The 20,225-nt window shown below is 40.5% G+C and overlaps 2 protein-coding genes across 5 annotated transcripts in view; one reads left to right on the forward strand and one right to left on the reverse strand.

The window, feature by feature from the left end:
* Positions 1-20,225, reverse strand: part of NDRG3 (NDRG family member 3) — a 378,731-nt gene that overhangs the window by 109,840 nt on the left and 248,666 nt on the right. The gene's annotated exons all lie outside the window — the stretch shown is intronic.
* Positions 1-20,225, forward strand: part of RALGAPB (Ral GTPase activating protein non-catalytic subunit beta) — a 64,521-nt gene that overhangs the window by 30,365 nt on the left and 13,931 nt on the right. For 2 of the 4 annotated variants that reach the window (XM_079321981.1, XM_079321983.1), the window contains 13 exons: positions 749-916; positions 1,671-1,785; positions 2,022-2,169; positions 4,891-4,955; positions 5,115-5,247; positions 7,018-7,151; positions 8,948-9,130; positions 11,029-11,180; positions 12,810-12,997; positions 15,149-15,255; positions 16,843-16,995; positions 17,611-17,820; positions 18,728-18,886. In XM_079321981.1, the coding sequence (XP_079178107.1) occupies positions 749-916; positions 1,671-1,785; positions 2,022-2,169; positions 4,891-4,955; positions 5,115-5,247; positions 7,018-7,151; positions 8,948-9,130; positions 11,029-11,180; positions 12,810-12,997; positions 15,149-15,255; positions 16,843-16,995; positions 17,611-17,820; positions 18,728-18,886 (1,915 nt within the window). The remainder of the gene's footprint in view (positions 1-748; positions 917-1,670; positions 1,786-2,021; positions 2,170-4,890; positions 4,956-5,114; positions 5,248-7,017; positions 7,152-8,947; positions 9,131-11,028; positions 11,181-12,809; positions 12,998-15,148; positions 15,256-16,842; positions 16,996-17,610; positions 17,821-18,727; positions 18,887-20,225) is intronic. The other 2 variants (XM_079321982.1, XM_079321984.1) reach the window with 1 other exon arrangement.

The following is a 20,225-nucleotide window of genomic DNA, read 5'->3' on the forward strand; positions in this document are numbered from 1 at the left end:
TCCCAAAAACTGGGTAGTTTTATTTCTTGAATGTTGTTGTAGTTCTTGTATAGATAGTTCATATTTCTCTTGGCCAGTCAGTGGGATCCATCTGTGTCTGCAAGACTTTTGACACAATTAAGAGGGCATACATGTTCTCTAACAAGAAACTGCAAAAGAAGCTAACTGCTCAAGGATGATGGGCAGCTGGGTTTCTGCCCTTGCCTTTTCATTTGAAGCTATGATGGTTATAATTGGTCTCATTTTCCAAATTGCTGATCAGTGTGTCTTGTCCTGACATCCTGTCCATTCTCCTGTCCACTGCCTCCCCCAAGATTTCACAGTATTTTTCTCATATTGGGGAGTTAAATTCAAGGTCTTGCTCCTGTCCTTACATGGGAAGGGAGTAGTGGAGAGCAGGTGATTCACTGTTGGTAACAAGCTGGTCATGCTTGCTCAATTCCCAGTATGAGTGTTGCAACAAATCAAAGATTTCAGTACAACTGTGCTGCACTGGCTTTTCATATGAAATGTGTCATTTGTGAAGGTGTATTAAGCTGGTCAGGTGTGCTTGCCTGTACTCAAGTAATGTAGGGGAAGACTTATATCAGTCCTAGTTTACTTAGTTAACTATATCAGTATAGTTTCCTAGCTCTGTTTTTGAAACTTGCTCTATTTTATGTAGACAAGATCAAATAGTGGCTGCAGAATCATGTGGGATTCTGATGATTTTATGTGCAAATAATTAAATCTTATCTTTCTTTGTCAGATTTTACATGCTTTTAATTCAGGGTTTGCAGATAGCAGATTTCGTTTGCCACCCGGTCCTTGCCAGTGTTATTCTAAACTCCCCTCCTCTGTTCTGCTGTGACCTGAAAGGCATTGATGTTGTGGTTCCCTACTTCATTTCAGCTCTGGAAACTATTTTACCTGACAGGTAAATCACCATTTCCATATAAGCATCATCAGAGGTATTGGAAGGTGTTTGTCTTTTGTCATTCCTGCATAATTTCACCAAACGAATTTCTGCAGTGTGGGGCCTACTGTGTGTGTATATTTGATGGTGATAATAGCAGCACTGTGTAAGCTCAAGTTTTCAGTTTGATTTAATGCAATTTTTTTTAAAGCAATAACGGTGCTTATATTAAATGAAATATGTGAGTTAGCTGCATATTTATTAATGCAAAGCAGTGTCTTTAAGAACAGGAAAATATATTGAATTATGTAAAAAATATATTGAAAGCCTATTGATTTTAAAGTAAACTTTCACAAGATCTTATGTTGTTTCAATGTATTCAATAAGGAAGTAATCTTATGCATTATTAAATGAAAAAGTTGATAATTTAGACTGATTGGAGTAGGTCTTTATCGGAGCTTTATAGATTTTGGAATGTTTTGCTAAGTTAGGCACTTGATAGTCTCTGCATGTCTTCTTCAGTGTATGAATTATGTCTTGGTACTGTTTCATTTTGATGTTAGGCATTTAGACAAAAAAAGCATTATTTATCTCCTGGGCTTAAATCTGAGCTGCTACTTCTTTTGATAAGTCTTAGCAGGAAACAGCTACATTGCATCCTGCAATTTACTTAAGGCTGTGGGGTGGGTGTATATTTAATGTTAACTTAGTTACATTCGGCTCCAGATTCTTGTGAAAAGTTGATTGATTAACTGTCTGATGCTTTGATTTGCAGAGAGCTCTCGAAGTTTAAAGTCTATGTAAACCCCACAGAGCTAAGAAGAGCTTCCATTAACATCTTGCTATCTCTGTTGCCTCTCCCTCATCATTTTGGAACAATAAAGTCTGAGGTAGTACATTTATCACTGTGTTTTGCATTCCATTTTTCTTTCCCTGGGAGTGGGATTTGGATGGGTTGTGGGTTGTGTTGGATGTTTTCTTTAGCACTGGAAATCTTTCAGTGAACATGAAACACTAAGACCATATTACAAGGTGTCAGTAGCAGTGTGTGCTGTGAATGTTGACTTTTGAAACCCTGGTGACATGATGTTTAATTGATACTGAAATAAGTGTGTTTTTTCTTCAGGTTGTCCTGGAAGGGAAGTTCAGCAATGATGACAGCTCAACATATGATAAGCCAGTAACATTCCTGTCCTTGAAGTTGAGGCTTGTGAATATCCTTATAGGAGCTTTGCAAACAGAAACTGATCCCAACAACACTCAAATGATACTAGGTTATTTTGGCTTTTTTATTTAAAAACTGTGTTATAGAAGTGTCTGTCTTAATCTGTCCTGGATTATTAGTGATGTATTGCTTTGCAAGAAGGAGGTTTAAATTCCTGGCAACTTGTCATGTGTGCTATCTCCCTCGTACTATGAAAACATCTTAAAAAGCCTCACATTTTCGTTAATCTTTTTATGTGGAGCAGTACTTGAAAACTAGAGGCAAAAGTAAAGCACGTTCTAGCAAGCAAGTAGGTAAGAATGACAATTTTAGGAAGGATTCCTGACTAATGGATTTCAGAGAAAGCCTTAGGTTTTGGCATGGTTAAACCTAAGAAACATATAGACATACTGGTGACTGGTGATCCAGCATTGGCAAAATGCAGATGACATTTGTTTAGCAGTGTGTAAATCCTCAGATAAAATCCAAAAGTTTTGAATTAGGTTGCGGAGTTGCACTATGTACTATTTGGCAAACTGTTCTCAGAGGTAATAATTGGATTAACATTATACTGAATACTCAGAAAAAAAAGTAAAGATGAAAACTTGGATATTGTATAATCTGTCAAGTTAAATATGTTTTCAGATAAGTAGAAATGTACAAGCCTATTATTCTTACTTATTCCCTCTTATTCTTCTCTCTTTAGAAGTGCTTTTTTCATCATAATGGTGTTCTTGCCCCTACCAGTTTCCTTTTGTCTGTTTAAAAAGGTAACTCTCTTGTGGTGTGAGAGAGGTGTCCACCTTGTTCTGGGTGGCAGACAGTTTACCTTATTAACAGAGGAGGGCAAGAAAATGATCCATTGTTAAGGGAAGGGAAACAAATCCAGATCTGCAAAGACTTTTAGAAGATTACCTTGCAATACTTTAAGCAGTGTCTTTTCTCACAGAAGACTAGAGGGGAATAATTTGAAAGAATACTTTACACCCAGTGCTGGTGGAGGGGTGAGGTTATCTGTGGTTTCCAAGCGAGACCCTCAGAGCAGGTGAGGTTGTTCCACCTCCAGTACTATGTCTGATACATCAGGGTGGTGCTTTAAATCCCACTCCTGTCCCATGCCCCTCCACACCAAGTTGCTCTGCAGCCAGCTGGGGAGGTGTTCTACCTTGATTGGCTTTTCTACTGAGAATTATTATTCTCCTGTTAGTCCCTGCCAGTTCACCTGTCCTGTATTTCTCCTCTTAAACTCCTGTTTCCATAGGTGAAGTTATTTCCTGCTAGCTTTAGCTGGAGGGAATTCATTAATCTCCAGTTTAACCAGAACTTCTCATGTGTGCCACCAGCTTCTCAATAGAAGCAGGGTTTGTTTCCATCTGCCAGTAAATTTTTGGCAGCTTGTGGTGCATTTCATGAAATCACAGAGTGGTTTGGGTTGGAAGAGATCTTAAAGCTCATGTCATACCACTCTGCTATTCCATCATGTGTTCCACCCCCATTCCCTGGATTGGGACACCTTCCATTAGACCAGATTGCTCCAAGTCTTGTCCAGCCTGGCCTTGGGCCCTTCCAGGGATGGGGCATCCACAGCTTCTCTGGGCAGCCTGTGCCAGGAACTTCCCACCCTCACTGGGAAGAATTTCTTCACACTATCCCACCTCACCTTGCCCTCTCGCAGTGTGAAAATGTTCCCCCTTGTCATTTCCCTTCATAGGGTAAATTGTGTTTTCCTAAATGTTCATTGGTGGATGAGACAGGGGAAGGAGGCAGAAAATTAAAATAGAAGCTACCGAATGTGCCAGTGTCAGCCAGTTTCAGGTCCATGTCCTTACTGCTTCTTCCCTCATCATCTAGGGGTGATGCTGCCAAGCAGGTACAGGCTGTTCGCCCTGGTTAAGACCCATCAGCAGTTTCCATTTGAGTTAAAACTTCCCTGAGGTTGAAGAGAGAACTCTGTTCTGGCTAGCTTAGGTGCAATGAGGTTGGTGACTCCTGCAGTTAAGAGCTTTAGCTTATTTAAAATCCAGTATTTTGGGCACTGGTGGGAATTAGAGCATGTAAGGTGAGAGGCTGAGGAAAACTTCCAGGCAAAGGGAATTTCAGTGTATGCCTCCTCACCTTCTTATAGATATCCTTAAATGTAACATGAGCTTTTAAATGAGCACAATCTGGTGTGAGACAAGCAACCACTCCAGCCCTTCTGTAGAGCCAAAATGCTTCCAAACAGAGGAGTTTGACAGACCTATCACAGAGCAGATGGGGCTGGAGGAGACCTCTGGGTATCTCTCATTCAGTCTAACTCCCTGCCAAGGCAGAGTCACCTGTGGCACAGTAACCTGTCCGGGTGAGTTTTGAATGTTCTCAGAGAGGGAGATGCTGTGACCTTCCTGGGAAGCCTGTTCCAGTGCTCTGCCACCCTCCATGGAAGGAAGTTTTTTTCTTGTGTTGTGGCAGAACTTCTTGTATTTTAGTTTGTGCATTACTCCATGTCCTGTTGCTGGGTACCACTCAGAGTCTGGCACTATACTCTAGACACCCACTGCTGAGATATTGAGACATAGTGATGAGATCCCCTCTCAGTCTTTCAAGACTGTGTTCAAAGCATTTTTGTCATAACTGTCTCAACTTTCATGTGCTTCAGATGGCTAAGCTCAAGGCAAGTCCTGTGTTTTAATAAGAGATTTTATAAAACAGGACTGCAAACCTCTATGTTAGACCTTCTGTGCTGCTTGGTAATTTTTCGTAGGGAATTATACTGTAGTCCATAGTTACCTTCTTCTATCTGATTTTGCAGGTGCAATGTTAAATATTGTTCAGGATTCAGCATTGCTAGAAGCCATTGGCTGTCAGATGGAAACAGTGAGTATTTTTTGTTTGAAATTACTTCTTCAGAAAGAATGCATTCCTCACTTTACCTGAAAAGGGGCTCAGGTAGCATCTTGAGATTTGGTCTTTTGTGTCTGAAAGCATGGGGAACTCAGATTTTCTTATCTCTCTAAACTGGCTTTGACTTTGCAGAATGGTGGTGAAAACAACCTCTTCAAAAGCCACAGTCGCACTAACAGCAGCATTAGCACTGCAAGCGGTGGCAGCACAGAGCCCACAACACCCGACAGTGAGCGGCCAGCACAGGCCCTTCTGAGGGACTATGGTAAGGACAGCTCTTGGAAAACCCTGGCATGAAATGCCAGGTTGATGTTTCCTGGGTTTTTCTGTTCTAGTTTTGGCTAAAGCATTAATGTGCCCAGGTGCTTGAAGCCAGGGGGATATAGCCCAGCTGTGTGCTGCAAGTCTGCACTCACGTGTGCCCTTCCACTGAAGGTCTCTTAACATTTTCAAAATCAGAATGTAAAAGCTTATGAAAAAGGTGTTTGTAAACTTTAACTTAGTTTTTCAAGACACTTCGTTTCTGTCAATGAGAATGGGATATATGTACAGCGGGTGTAAATCAGTCCCTTCATTCATTGTGATAGCATTCCAAATGCTCACTTGACCTCTGCAGCACCTTTTCTTAAACCACATTTAAAGAACATTTCAGGGACTGGCTTCTGTAGAGCAAGTAAGCAGAATGCTTGTGATATGCCATATGTTATAACAGAATTCAGTAATTAACTTTAGTTTGCTATGTCTTGTATTGTCCATTTTTGACTCTATGTAGTAAAATCCTTGTTCTAAATCTGTGTGTGATAAGCTGCGTGACTGTCGAGGTCCTGCAATTTCATTTGCTCCTTTGGTCTTCAGTTTAACTGATGTTGGCCAATTAAATGTGAGAACAAATCACCTTTATTGCGTTGTAGCCTAGACTGACAATTCTGTCATCACCAACCAAAAATATTTGGTGGTGTTTTGTTTTTTTTTTTTGCCTAGTTCTGTAAATAGCAAGAGGAGGGAGATTATCAGGAAAGGCTTCAATATATTCTAGGTCTTCATATAAACACATTGCTGCTTTCCCCACAGGATTTGCTTGTTTGAAATTATCAAAGTGCTGGTTTTCTGCACAGCATTTGAACTGTGTTTAATTTATGTGGGTTTTCATTGACAAGTGCTTGTAAAAATACTCATTTGTAAGATTTTTTAAAAATCTTCAAAGTATTTGAATTACAGATTCTTCATACCATGATATAACTTGAAATATATTTTTGTAATATATTAATTTTATTGGATTTTTAAAATTTCCTGTGTACAGAAGGTAAGGTTGTAAGGAGCTTATGAAAAGAATTTGTGTTTCCACTGGATGTTTCAAATAAGAGAAAATTGAAAACAAGATGGTCTGTTGTTGCTGTTTACTGGTAAACAAGATGGTATATTTGTTACTGTAGACTCTTGAATCTGCTCCTGGTGTGACATTGGACATAGTTCTTGAGTGTTAAATACGGTAATTTAAATTTTGGGAAGAATATGTCTTATCTGTCATAATTCTCATGTCCCTTTGTAACTAATCATTGAGAAGTTTTTTATTTCTGACATTAATTTGCATACTTCAATTTTAACAAATACAGAAAGTATTTATGTTTTGTAGTATTTGAAGTGAGACCAACTGATAGTTAAAACATTTTAATTTTGAGTTAAAGATTCAAGGAAACAGAAGGTTAAAAATAATTGTTTCTCTAGCACTGGTTCTTTCATTATCTATGTCTGTTGAACTAGTGCAGCTTTTGATAAACATTAGTGTGGGAATTGTTCAAAATGTCTTAAAAAAATGAAATTGAGCTAGCTGGTCTGAATGGGTTTGTATATAATGCCTGGAGAGTACATGAGAGAGGTAGCCTGTGCAAAAGGCATCAACCCAATTTTGAGATGATTAGGGTTTATTTCATGTCTGTATTGTGGCTGCTCTGCCTTGTGCCTGTGCTTTGCTTTTTGTCACTAACACTTAGTTCTTTTCCCTCCCTGTGGTGTGTGGTTTGGGGTTATATCCTAGCTCTTCATACAGATACAGCTGCTGGATTGCTGATCCGCAGCATTCACCTGGTCACCCAAAGGCTCAACTCCCAGTGGAGGCAGGACATGAGTATCTCTCTGGCTGCCCTGGAGCTTCTCTCTGGACTGGCAAAGGTGAGACATGCAGCTTGGTGTGCTCTGGCCCCTTCTCACAGGGTGGTTGTAGTCCTGCCTGGGTGGAAGTCATGCCACAAAACAGATTTCTGTGGCTTAGTTTGTCAACAACTGTTCTTTTTGGAAATGGAAAAGAGATAGCACTGTTATTAAAGGTAATTTTCTCCCAGTGTAAATGTGCTGTGGCTCCAAGAACATATGGCCTTGGAATCCCACTTTTCTTTTTGTACAACTTTTCCTTTTCTTCCTCATCTTGGAAATAGTTTTTAGAGTTTGACAAAATGTAGTGTATTGCTAATGTGAAGTATTGCCTTCTTCAAAGCTTTATCTGCACACAGTTCTTCATTCAACACGAATAATAAATAAAGCTACTAGGTGGGGGAGAAGAGTTGTTAAGGAGCAAAATACCCCTTTCTGCCTGAGAGCTCTTGTGCCCAGGCTAGACTTCATGGCCTTTGCTAAGCAAAGTCCAGTGTACTTAAAGCAGCCATGATAACCTGGTGTGACAATTCTGCATTTCCTGTCATATTCCTCAGGAACTCAACAGATCTCTTTTAATGTGTGTCTCAGGCAGTTTCTGGAGCATTAAGTCAGCACTGAGCCATATTGGACTGGATGTTTATTCATTAGTGTAATAGCATGAACTGAAGGAATGTATTTGAAAGTGTTTGGAAATGAATTAATGTGTATTATTGGATCTTATAGAGCACCATATAGAACCAGGGCTTTGTGTAGCTTGTGTGGTTAAGCCAGGGTCTTCTTGGTTTGGTTTTTTTTTTGTTTGTTTTTTTTTTTTTTCCCAGGATTATGGGAATGGGAAAATACATTATCTCGTTAAATGTATGCTTAGGTTAATGTTAAATATTGTAGTCTTTGTAGAATTCTCATGCAGCTGAAGTAATTCTTGCCTTGGAATATCTTTCCCCTTTATAACACAGTGGGGAAAAAGAGATCACTTCTTCCTGCATAATTAATGTGGAGACTTGTTCTGCTTGTGTCTTTGGAGATGACATGCCCCAAAGCCTTTCTCAGGAAGGGGCTGCCCTGTTTTATGTCTGTTCAGCACCAGGTTATTAGTGGGATTTAGAATTCTGTTTGCTGTAGATCTTGAGCTTCTGAAGGATGTTCTAGCTAAATCCTAGGGCTCTGAATTGTCACTCCCATTTGTGGAGTACAGCTGCCAGGCTTCAGTGCTGGCACTAGCACCTGCTTGGATAAGCATGGTCAGATTCTACAGAGTAGAAAAGTCCATCTGTTCCTGTGCTGAGTCACAAACTGTGAATAAGAGAGAAGAGAAATTCAGTTCTTTAGCCTTACAGTGCAGGTTCTCATAGCTCATTGTGCTGTTTCCTGATGTTCTTGTCTGGAACCTTGCTCTCTGCAGCCCTGAACCAGGAAGGAAGCAGAGAGAGTGTTTGCAGTGAGTTTTGGGGAAGAGGTTATGGGTTTTTTGTCAGTCTGCTTGTCCAAAGATGTTTTTTTGTTCCTTCTACCAGTGGTGAAAGTTACTGTGCTGAGAGTATGTCTGGGGGAAAGTTACTTGAGCAGCATAAGCCCTGTGGAATGTGGAAGGGAAACTTGACAGTGAGTGGGTTGTTGGAGATACAGAAGGGGTTGCTAGAACCGAAGAAAAAGCATTTGTGGGGAAATAAAATTCAATACTGCAAATTCAGTTTGAGCTGTAGTCAAGAAAGAGCTGAGCTGTTCCTTGGGGTTGGTTAAACGCCCTGAGCAGTGTTTCCAAGAGCGGCGTACCGGGCAGGGTGGGCGGTGTGACGCTGTGGCCTGTGGCGCAGGTGAAGGTGGCGGTGGATCCCTCGGACCGCAGGCGCGCCATCAGCTCCGTGTGCGGCTACATCGTGTACCAGTGCAGCCGCCCCGCGCCGCTGCACTCGCGCGACCTGCACTCCATGATCGTGGCAGCCTTCCAGTGCCTCTGCGTGTGGCTCACTGAGCACCCCGACATGCTGGATGAGAAGGTCAGAGTCTCTCTGAAATGCTTTGGTGCCCAGCCTCTGTTCTCTGCACTTTGCTTAGCTTTCCACAAATGTTGAAAACAGTTTCTGTGCAAAATTTTAATTCCTCATCTTTATTCACCAGTGCAGTTTTTAGCTTTAAAATTACCTTTGTAGTTATAGGAATGTCTCAGTCTTTCTTCTTACTTTGTGAAACTGGAAAAAGAGAAGAAAGGAGACTTGGGGAAAAAACAAAAGAAATGGAGAAATGAATGGGGTAACCCATAGTTACCTGCTGCAGGTAGCCATGACTTTCCTCATTTCTCAGCTCTTACCTAACTAAAGCATTTTCTAGTCTTAGCAGAATTCCTTTGATGTTAATATTTTGATAATCAGTGTTTGTTTCACCAGTTTTCTAGAAACTGAGCAAAGCATAGCTTAATATAAGGTGGAATTTACTTGGTAAGCTTGAGAAGAGCAGGGAATGAGAGACAGGTTTTCAATTGCCTTCTGCCCAGATGCTTCAGAAAAAATTAAAAAATTGGAGTGCCCATTTTCATTGTTAGTCTCTTTCAGAGCAAATTTAGCGATCTTTGTGTTTTTATAGACAATAGATATGTATTATGTAATATCTTTTAATCTTTTTAGATAGAACATTACAAATCTTTATATTTTGTTTACTCTGTAACCTATAAAAATATATATGTTTTTTAAAAAGAAGAGGATTAAAAACCCACAAGCAGAATGTTAAATAAAGATTCTTTCTGTGTGTGCTTTGGAGTACTAGCATGGCAGTAGTGACTGTGATAGGATAGGTTCCCTGGATGTGGCACATTTCATTATGGCCTTTTTTATTTCAATTACCACTCTAAGGAGATAGTGTTACATACTGTGTGCATTATGTACTGCCCACTGAGTAGCTCATTCCTGAGTCACAATAGTTAGATGAGAACCTTCCCCTGCAAGTATTAAAAATGCAGCTGTGCCTTCTCTTACATTTGTTTTAAATTCCGCCTGCTGTATTGCTACCCTGTAAGATCCTGATGCAGTTCTTTGTGGCCAGTCTTTTCAGCTCCATGCTGGTTAATTTTGCTCTGTTAGAAAACTTTGTTTTTCTCTTCACCTTTTATTTTATATCAACAATGAATATAAGGAAGGGCAAAGGCCAAGGTACAGAACCCTGTTGGTTTCTGGTGGTACAACCTGACCAATCATGTTCAGTTTTAATAACCTATTTATTCAGGAGAAGTCTTTCTTTATTGTTCTGTATAGCTCAAACCATGGGATCTGAACCTTTGTTGTAGCAATTTTGTTCTGCACAGCACTGGTGTGTCCTATCTGTGGTTCTACTGGGTGTTGGCCTCTCCTGTAACAGATTTGTTGAAACTTACAGTGTGCTTTCAGAATGTTCTTATTTTTCTCCTGTTGAATTAGATACTATGATGCGTTTTGCTAACTAAAGGTGTTGCCAGTTGAAAAATTTGGAAAAGGATTTATTGCAGTTTTCCAGATGAGTTCATTCTCAATGTGCTTAGAACTTAAAACTTCTGCAAAGAGTCCCAGAAATGCATTTATTATCTCTTTAAGTATGTTTACATTTTTCAGTTGCATTGATAATAGTCCTCTTGTCAGTTTGCTCTGTATGCAGTGAAATACATTGTGTGTATTTATTAATTCAGAGCACTTTTTACCATTAGAATGTAAGTAGGTAGTACAAGTACACACCTATAAACAGGAAAAATATCAGATCTATAGCAAATGTGATATTATTTTAATAGTGTTGAAGTAATCTTCTGCCTTTAAATAAAAAACTCATATTACCAGCAGTGATTTTTTTTAACTTAATGATATATCCAAAAACCCTGAGATTTTGGATGTGTTTATCCAAATGCTTCTACTTCATGCTGGTTTTTGTGTTTTAGGATTGTTTAAAAGAGGTACTGGAGATTGTGGAGCTGGGCATTTCAGGGAGTAAATCCAAAAACAGTGAACAGGAGGTCAAGTACAAAGGAGATAAGGAGCCAAACCCTGCATCGATGCGAGTGAAGGATGCTGCTGAAGCTACACTAACATGGTATGTAATTTGTCAGAGCACCTTTAATGTTCAGTATTGCCTTGTCTGAGAGTGTTTAATAGGGACTTTGCAGCAGGTGGCCTCTGATGTAAAAAGGGTATTTAAGAAGTTAGGCAGAAGTTCCCTCTCTTTGCCCTTTGGGCAGGGCTGTGCTGTGCCTTAGATCTCTCCCTCTCCCCTTGCAGCTGATAGCAGAAACAGATCCCTCTGGTCACTGTTTCCCCTTTCTGCCTCCTCTCTTCCTTGTTCAGTAAAACCCAGACCCTCCTCCAGCCAGCCCTGGTGTTCTGTTCCTGGCCAGGCCTCTCTGCAGATAGCAATTCCCTCTCTTTCACTTACCCCAGTGATCCCATCTTCCCATTTCCTCTTCTCCTCCTCCTGACAACATATGTTGTTCCCTACTCTGGTTAGGAAACTGCTAGACATTGTGTGACAGCAGGAAATGGCACATGTAGCACATGTGTGCTGGAGCAGGATGGGATGGCTGCCTGCCCATAGCATTGGGCTTGGTTAATATATTTGAGAGGTTCTGCTGGAAATGCAGTAACAGATAATGTGTGGGTTGGGAAAGGGAAGCACAGAGAGGAAAATTAGAATTTGCTCCAGAGAAGTTGGAAAGTACTGTGTTATGGGCTGATCAGCATAGTGGCAGATGGTACAGATTGAGGATGGGAAGGATAAATATGTTTTGCAAAAGGTAATAGCTGCTTTCTTTTTTGCTCTGCTTTGGAATCCAACTGTTATAAACGTTACTGTTAATAAAAACAACTGTGTAATTTCCAAGAAAAAGTGACTACTCATTGGAGCTTGTGAAAAAATCCATATTGTTGCCTGAAAGTATTTATTATAAGTTAGAGGGATGAAACTATTTTCACTGTAAAGTGGAAAAGTGTGTGGGGAGGGCAGTCAATAGACTTGCTTTTGCTCTGGATATTGGTATTAAGGATAAAGTCTTGACTTAGATCATGTGACACTGGACAGCTGGACAACTCTCATTTCTGGTTCCTGACATAGAAATTTTCAATTTCTAATAGTGTTAGTGAGATCCTGTAAAACTTCAAATTATTTAAAACAATGCTTCTGGGGACCTCCTAAGGCTGTGGCTCCAAGTAGATGGGCACTGTTGGACCCCATCTGGAGACTTTCTCCAGGGAAGATTACAGTCTATGAAAGCTGGGCTTGTGTGATCCTAGGCCTTTTAGGGTTTTAAGCTACTGCAATCTGTACTTGGAGAAAGCAAAGGCAATTGTAACTAGTGCACTGCCGTGTCTGTCCTGCTTGTTGGTATGAAAGGGCTAAAGTATGGATTGGAGAAAAAATATTTTAAGAATGTTTTAAAAATGAACATGGGGCTATGAAAGAGTACAGATTTTCATCCTTTAAAGCATGTCTTAATAGGCGAGTTTATAAAAAAGCTCGTTCTATAGGCAGAGCACCCTTCTTTGTGGATTTTCATGTGTGTTTTTCTGAAGTTGCTGCTTATCTTAAAACGATCTGATGGGTGAGGGCAGATGTGCCCTGATAATGTAACTGTTAGGTCAAAACAGATGAAGAATGAGTGAAAGTTTGTGCTTGGGTGGAACAGTTCACTTAATCTGTGATAACTCTCAACTTTATTCTCCCTTGCAGTATTATGCAGTTACTTGGAGCATTCCCTTCTCCCAGTGGTCCTGCTTCTCCTTGCAGCTTGGTGAATGAGACCACGTTAATTAAATATTCCCGTCTCCCTACCATAAACAAGCACAGCTTCCGTTACTTTGTTCTGGATAACAGCGTCATCCTGGCCATGCTGGAGCAGCCTCTGGGGAATGAACAGAGTAAGTTCAGATTTCCCATTTCCTTCTTTCTCAGGCTAAAACTTTCTGTATGGAGCTGCAAACAAATGCACTTCATCAAGTGTTTCTCACATTTCAGGGGCTTTCCTGTCTGTGGGTGGGCACACAGAGCAGAGTGTTGTCCTGGGATGAAGTGGTGGGAATAACTTTAATGCCTCTGATAATCAAACATGCACAAGCCTACCCAAATTGTTCATGCAGTTGTCCAAGTCTTTCAACCAGTTAGATCATATACTTGCTGCTGACTGCCATTGAAATAATGGGTGACAGATAAAAGCAATAGTGTTACATTTTGAAACATCCTTGTTCCTACAAGAACAAGAGTGTAGAGTATAGGACACTTGATAGGAGCTAGTGCTTAACATATGGTTAGTATGTCTCCATTATGCTTGCACCATTGCTGCTGCCTGCTTTAGGCCTCCTATTGCTGCATATTTCTGTGGGTGCTTTCAGCTCAGGTGGTTTTAGTTGCTTAGGAGTTGTTATAATTTTCCCGTGTCTGATCCTGTTTGCTCAATGACACCTCTGTAAAGGAGATTTGCCACAGGGTGTTGGTTTTCACAGCTGAGTCCAACTCATTTCAGCCTCATAGACTTTGACTTGCATCAGGAGCTTCTGTAACGAAGATCTTAAATAATGCTTTGAACAGAATAACTGGTCTACCATAAGTCTTCACATGTCATGGTTTATTTAATAGAACAGGTGAAAATTCTTTAACATGCTAGCTCAGTTAAGGACTAACTTAGGTTAGAACTGATGTACTGTCCCTAATACATTTTCCTCATCTGTAGGTAGGATGGAGCCTAAAAACTAGTCTTGAAAGCAGAGATTGCACAGACTGCATGAACTGGTGCCGAGAAGTTGAGTTGAGATCCGGAGTGCTCTGGCCATGTTGAGAATTGCTGAATAGATCTTGCAGGAAGTGACAATGCTGGGAGCCATTGCCACATGTCCACCCCTAGTTTGTGTTGGAGCAAGTGTGTTCCTGACTGGAGTGACTTAGAGCATGCTAGAATGGTTAAGCAGTCCTCATCCTCACTCTGCCTCTGCTAAATGTGTTACTGTGGAATCCTGCAAAGCTGCTGGAATCACAAATAGATTATCTTTTCTTGCTGTGTACAACTTGCTTACAAATCCCCTTTGATTGACAAGATTAATTATACTAATGCACAAGTACATCAGGCCAGTTCTGAGGCAGATCATGGAAGTGAGTGACTGAGGAGCTGGTTTGGGTTCTCTCTGTGTGTATGCTTATGTCCAGGGTGTGCTGTACCCTGAACTTCCCAGGAAATACTGGGGGAGGAATAGGATTCTGCTAGTTACCTGGTGGTGCCAGTGTGTGGTTTATGTGCACAAAAGATGAATGCAAATACCTTTCAGAAGAAAAACTTATGGTGAAGTACAATGATCTCATGTAAGGTGACTAATATTGGTGGCCTTTTAAATCTTGAAGGAGGACTGAAATCCCTGCAATGTTAAAGCCATCATTGTGCCAGTAGAAGGCACCTCAGGACTCTGTAGTCTGACCTCCTGCTGTAGACAAGGCCAGCACTGATTTGGACCAGGATACCACAACCTGGTGTTGCTCAAGTGGGTCTTGCAAACCTGAGAGGACAACTTCTCTGTAACCCTAGTCCTTGTGGGGAAAAATTTTCCATAATGTGGAGTCAGGATCTTCTGAGTCTGACCATTATCTTTCGTCTTTGCACTGTTCTTACTGCTGCTATTTGTGAGGAACTTTTGCAGGAGGTCATAGAAGCATCATGGAAACAGTGTCTCCATGTGGGTATTGTCTCACCTAAACAGGCAGTGACTGGACAAGCTTTGATTTTCTTGGAGGTATTTTGGAGAGGAATGGTGATCTGCATGAATTTGGATGAAAGTTGCTTTTAATGATGAAACTGAGGTGGCAAGTGTTGAGCTGACTAGCACTTTGTAAAGTAAACTAGCACTTTGCTGCTGCAGAGATTTGCTTGCTTCTCCTCAGGAGTTTTCTTCAGGGTCAGGAAGGAGTTAACCATGAAAACAAAACTCTGCTGTCATGCCTGCATTTTCTTCTTGCTGAATGATTACACAGTGACCTGTTTGCAGTATATGATGATGTCTTATTCTCTTAACCCATGTGCTTTGCAGATGACTCTTTCCCCTCTGTCACGGTTTTGATCCGTGGGACATCTGGAAGATTTGCGTGGGCCCAGCAACTCTGTCTTTTACCAAGAGGAGCTAAAGCAAATCAAAAGGTCTCTATCAAAGCCCATAAAGAAATCTTTAACTTAGAGATTTTCAGCAGAAATTCCACTAATGTGAGACAGCCCCCCAGAGCTGGTGATTATACATTAAAGCTAAGCCATGGGGCCTTTAGCTGTAGGTAATGTGCCATATCTCTGGTGACTCTTTACCACTTGTGATTAACATTAACTACAGGCTGTCAAAGTGCTGTTGCTTTCTTGACTTGCAGACTTGCTTAAGGGTGGTGCCATTCTCTTTTTTTTTTTTTTTTTTTTTTCTTCTTTTCTGAAAGCATCTCCTGAAGTGATGTTGTAAGGCACAGTGTATTTGGTGTGTAGGCAGGAGTGCTGGTGCTAGTTTTCAGATATCAGGCAAAGCCCTTCCACCAGAAGGAGTGAAGTCTGGAGATGTAGAATGCTGTGCTGTAGAGAGAGCAGGTCTTCAAGCTACAAAACCTGCAAAGATGGCTGTAAACCTCCTGTGAAAAAAATTACCTAGATGAACTCAGGAACAGCTCTGGAGATGAATGGTAGAGGAGAAATACCTCAGTCTTATTTTATTGTTTATTATTAAATTTCTTACTGCAGTTACCTAATGGAACATGTACTCCTGTCATGAAAATTTCTGTCTCTGAACTTCTCCAAGTCTTTAAGCTCTTCTCATGATAATCAGTAAAAAAAAAAACAAACAATCCTATAGGCTTGTCAGTCTTGGCTGAAAATTCATATTTAGATGAACGTGGTGTCTGCAGAGCAGCCTTTGGGAAGACCATCCAGGAAGTCTTGGAGCTGTGCTGTCTCTGGAGCTGAGACCCTTGGCTAAATAATCTCAGTCCGGGTGTGCTACCTCCTACACCAAAGGGCAAGGCATGATCTGGCTGCTGACCTTCTCACCAGTTTTAAGGGAACTTTTCCAAGTTGAAGGCATTCTATAATGTAATTTTAATGGTTTTGTCCTTTTGAAATGTAATCAGTAGTAAACTTAGAAAACAACACTTGAAGATGCAGTGAAAGGTCTTGCTTGGAGCTGATGTGCCTCTAAACCTGCACCTATATGATTTGTTGTTTTGTTAGTAACTTGAAGTTTAGAGTTACATAATCACAGTATCAAACATGATGTAGTAGCAATGTTAAAATTGCATCATGGTCCATGATGGAAGTCTTTTGGTTATTCTGACAGTGCATCTCCTGACCCACAGCATTGCTGCTCTCTTTGAGGTCTTGGCATGTTGTGATCATCCCAGTCAGGAGGGTTGAAATGGAGTTTCTCAAATACTTGCCAGCTTTCTCTGAATATAGTTAGAATGGATGGAAAATAAAACATGCCATGTAAGCTTGCCTTTTTTTGGTGATTTGCAACTGTTTACAGGTTTACTGTTTAGCAGGGTTCATAGATTTCAGTTATGTCTTGTTAAAATTTATGGTCACATTTTTAATCAAGTCTATTAGTTTAAAGCATTTAGTGTGTTTTAATGGTGCTGTTCACTAGTAGATTAGTGTAGTTCTGGTGGGGAGGGGCCAGAAAATGTTTTTCATCTGTTACAATATTGTCTAGTGATGCAATACCTTGAATGTAAAAACAACCCTTTTCTTTGTTAGACATTTGTACCAGAACCTCGACCAGCTCCTAAAAATGATGTTGGGCTGAAACACAGTGTGAAACACCGTCCTTTTCCTGAAGAAGTGGACAAGATCCCATTTGTGAAAGCTGACTTGAGCATTCCTGATTTACATGAAATCGTGAATCAGGAAGTAAGTAACCATCTCCGACTTGGTTCTTGGGGTTTTTTTTCTGATTGTGAGCCATGCACTTATCTCTTACTGTAAATAGTTTTACTCTTTGACTTGTCCAATTTCATATTAATGGAATAATAACCTCTGCAAATTAGTTGAATCTATATACTGCTCCAGGAATATGCCAATGCTTTCAATGTGTTATTTAGGAGACATTGCTCAGCATGTTTTATTACTGATCCTAATATCCTGGTATTGTAGGAAGCAATTACTTTCACTTTGTTGCTTCTTCTGGGGAAATGGAAGGGTCTCTTTTGAGACCTTTCTGGGGGAAGAACAGAGTGCATGTCTCAAATATTTTAAAGTTTCACAGGATCTAATTTGTTTTAGTTTGTGTTCTCTTGAATAAGAGAAGCCATAGCTGATACTGGATGTTCAGAGCTCTCCTATGCCAGCAGGTTGTCAAAGTGCTCACTTTGCAATGTTGCAAGGTCTTTTTGAATGTGTTTTAGCAACCATTCTGATGGTGGACTGCAGCTGCTGCTGTGGATCTTTCCTAAGTGATGGAACTGTTTTCATAGTGGATCTTGGTGATTTTGGTGATATCTCAGCAGTTCACACAATGTTTTCCAGCTTGAGGAGCGCCATGAGAAGCTGAGGAATGGCATGGCTCAGCAGATTGTCTTTGAGACTTCCATAGATCAGAGGAGTGAGGAGGAGTGGCGCAAGAAGAGCTTTCCTGACCCCATCACAGAATGCAAGCCCCCTCCGCCGGCGCAGGAGTTCCAGACAGCGCGCCTCTTCCTCTCTCACTTCGGCTTCCTCTCCTTGGAGGCTCTGAAGGTGATCTGATACCTCTTGGTGCTGTCCACTTCCCATATGGTCTGGCTTGACAAAAGGGGAAAAATAAGTTTTGTTAGTGGAAGACCATCTGTGTAGTTCCAACTACTGTTAAGCTGCAGTCTAATTCAAATAAAGTGATAGATTGCAGTATTCCAGGATTATGAGCAGGGTTGTGAAAGGCTGGGCCTCAAATTGAACATGCTCTGAATTGGTGTCTGTATCTTTGTTTTCAGTGGGTGCATAAGCTATCACAGTCAAATGTTCATGCTTAAAATCATTCCACAGCTTGAGTTGGGCTTTGGGGTGGTACTTGAAGACTCTGAAATATGAGTGCCATAAAAGTTTTGCTTCAGATATGGTTGTGCTGGTTTGTAGTAGAGGTTTCTTTTTTAAAATTAAAATAATTGTTTTTAGAGGTGATCCATATTCCTAATTTGAAATTCTGCCTCTTACCTGTGGATTCTCCCTTGTGTTTGTTGCTTTTCCTTCCAGAAAGCTCTCAGGAACAGTAGACTATAGAGCATGATGTCTGAAAGTGCTCAATATTAGATATTGCTGGTATTTAAGTGAATCTGGAACTCCACATGCAACTGTGTGCATAGCTGTGTTATTCTGAAAGCATCTGCTGTTTTTGTTGTATGCTCTTCTTGAGCAAAACATTGTCTCTCACTGGCAAAGTACCACTTTTATTTAATGAGAGTGGAATGCAACAAATTGTCAAACTGTTATGCTTGCTGTTACTCATTTACACTGACAAGATTATATCACATCAGAAATCCCTGTATAATTTTGCTCTTAGAGAAGGGAAATTGTCTTTTAGTATTTTAGCAGCTTGCCGTTGAAGCCATGAAGACCTTTCATATAACAAAGTTGGTTTTTAAGCTGTTGAACTCTGTCTATTGGACAGGAACCTGCTAACAGTCGTCTACCTCCTCACCTGATTGCACTTGACTCTGCTCTTCCTGGGTTTTTTGATGACCTTGGCTACTTGGATTTGTTACCTTGTCGTCCTTTTGATACTGTTTTCATTTTCTACATGAAGGCAGGTCAGAAAACTAGCCAGGAGGTAAGTGACAGTGTAGAGTGCCAACTAGTCTATATTGTCTTGTTTCTGGTAATTTCCAAGTGAGTAAAACATCACTGCTGGTGATTAGAGTGGAATGTCATAACCAGCACGAGCTACAAGTCACTGCATACTCTCTTCATCTGTAGGTTGAAATACATTGCTCATGCTCAGGATTATTGTAACAAATTTAATGTATTTTTAAAATATAGACAAGATATATATTAAAATATGAATAGCATTTTTATTATCTGTTCTGTCCTTATTGTCCTTATTTGTAGAGTTGAAAGATTGAGATCAGAAAGGCATTTCAGCTTTGTTGGCTCAGCTTGCAGGGAAGGTTGCAGTTTGTTCCAGCAATGAGCAATGTCAAGGTAGTTTGGTTTCATTCTAATGTTAAACACATGTTAAAGGAGTGAAAAACTTTCTGCAAGTAAGGAAGTATTATTGCATTTTAAGTCTTTTTGCTATAATATTTAGATTCAAAGGCAATTAGGTAAATCAGGTTGATTTGTGCAAATCTAAGTTGTGATTCTTTGTGACCTAGAAAGTTACTAAGAGGGTTAATGGGCTCATTCATAACTGTAGTAAAGAGTAGAAGTGTGGCTTCTGTAATAAATCATTGTGTGCCCCTCGTGTCACTGAATGCACAGAACATTGCAGCAGCTTCTGCTTTGGTGTGGGACACAGATATTGAAACCAGGGTGATCCGTCTGTGAGTGTTCACATTGTCATTCAGAGTAGCCAGTGCAGTCTTTTCAACTGCAAAGTCAACTATGAAACAAGATAAGCTAGGTTTGCCTTTGAGCTGAGACATGCACTTACTGAGCTAGCAGAATGTTTGTGTGCTCTTATGGAGCTCTCATGGCTTCCAACCCAGGCTTATCCTGACTTGTTCTGAAGCACAGCTGTGGTTTCAATTTGCTCAGTAATGAGGATTAATAATGATATTTCAATGCAGTGTGTCTAGTCACTGCTGAACACTGTATGAAGCATAAGGATGGAGTGTCAGGACTATGTGGCTACACAAAGCCTCCAGCCTGGAAGCTTTCCTTCCAGCACCCATCCCTGCAATTTCTGCTTTGTTGGGGCCTGTGTCCCAATGTTCTGCTGCCGCTCAAGCCAAAATAATTGATGCCTCTGCCACAAACCAAATTCCTGCATGGCCCAGAAAGGCTGAGTGGATTGTTTTTTCCACCAACCCCAGTGGTTCTGGTACACAAATGGACATGTCCTTGTGTGCTGTGTGGAGAAGGGCTCAACTCTGTCTTGGTCATAATGAGGTAAAAATTGCCTTAACATGTGGAAACATCCCAGAACTCTTCAGAAGTAGAATTAAAGT

Source organism: Erithacus rubecula, assembly GCF_903797595.1.
Source record: "Erithacus rubecula genome assembly, chromosome: 18".
Lineage (NCBI taxonomy): Eukaryota > Metazoa > Chordata > Aves > Passeriformes > Muscicapidae > Erithacus > Erithacus rubecula.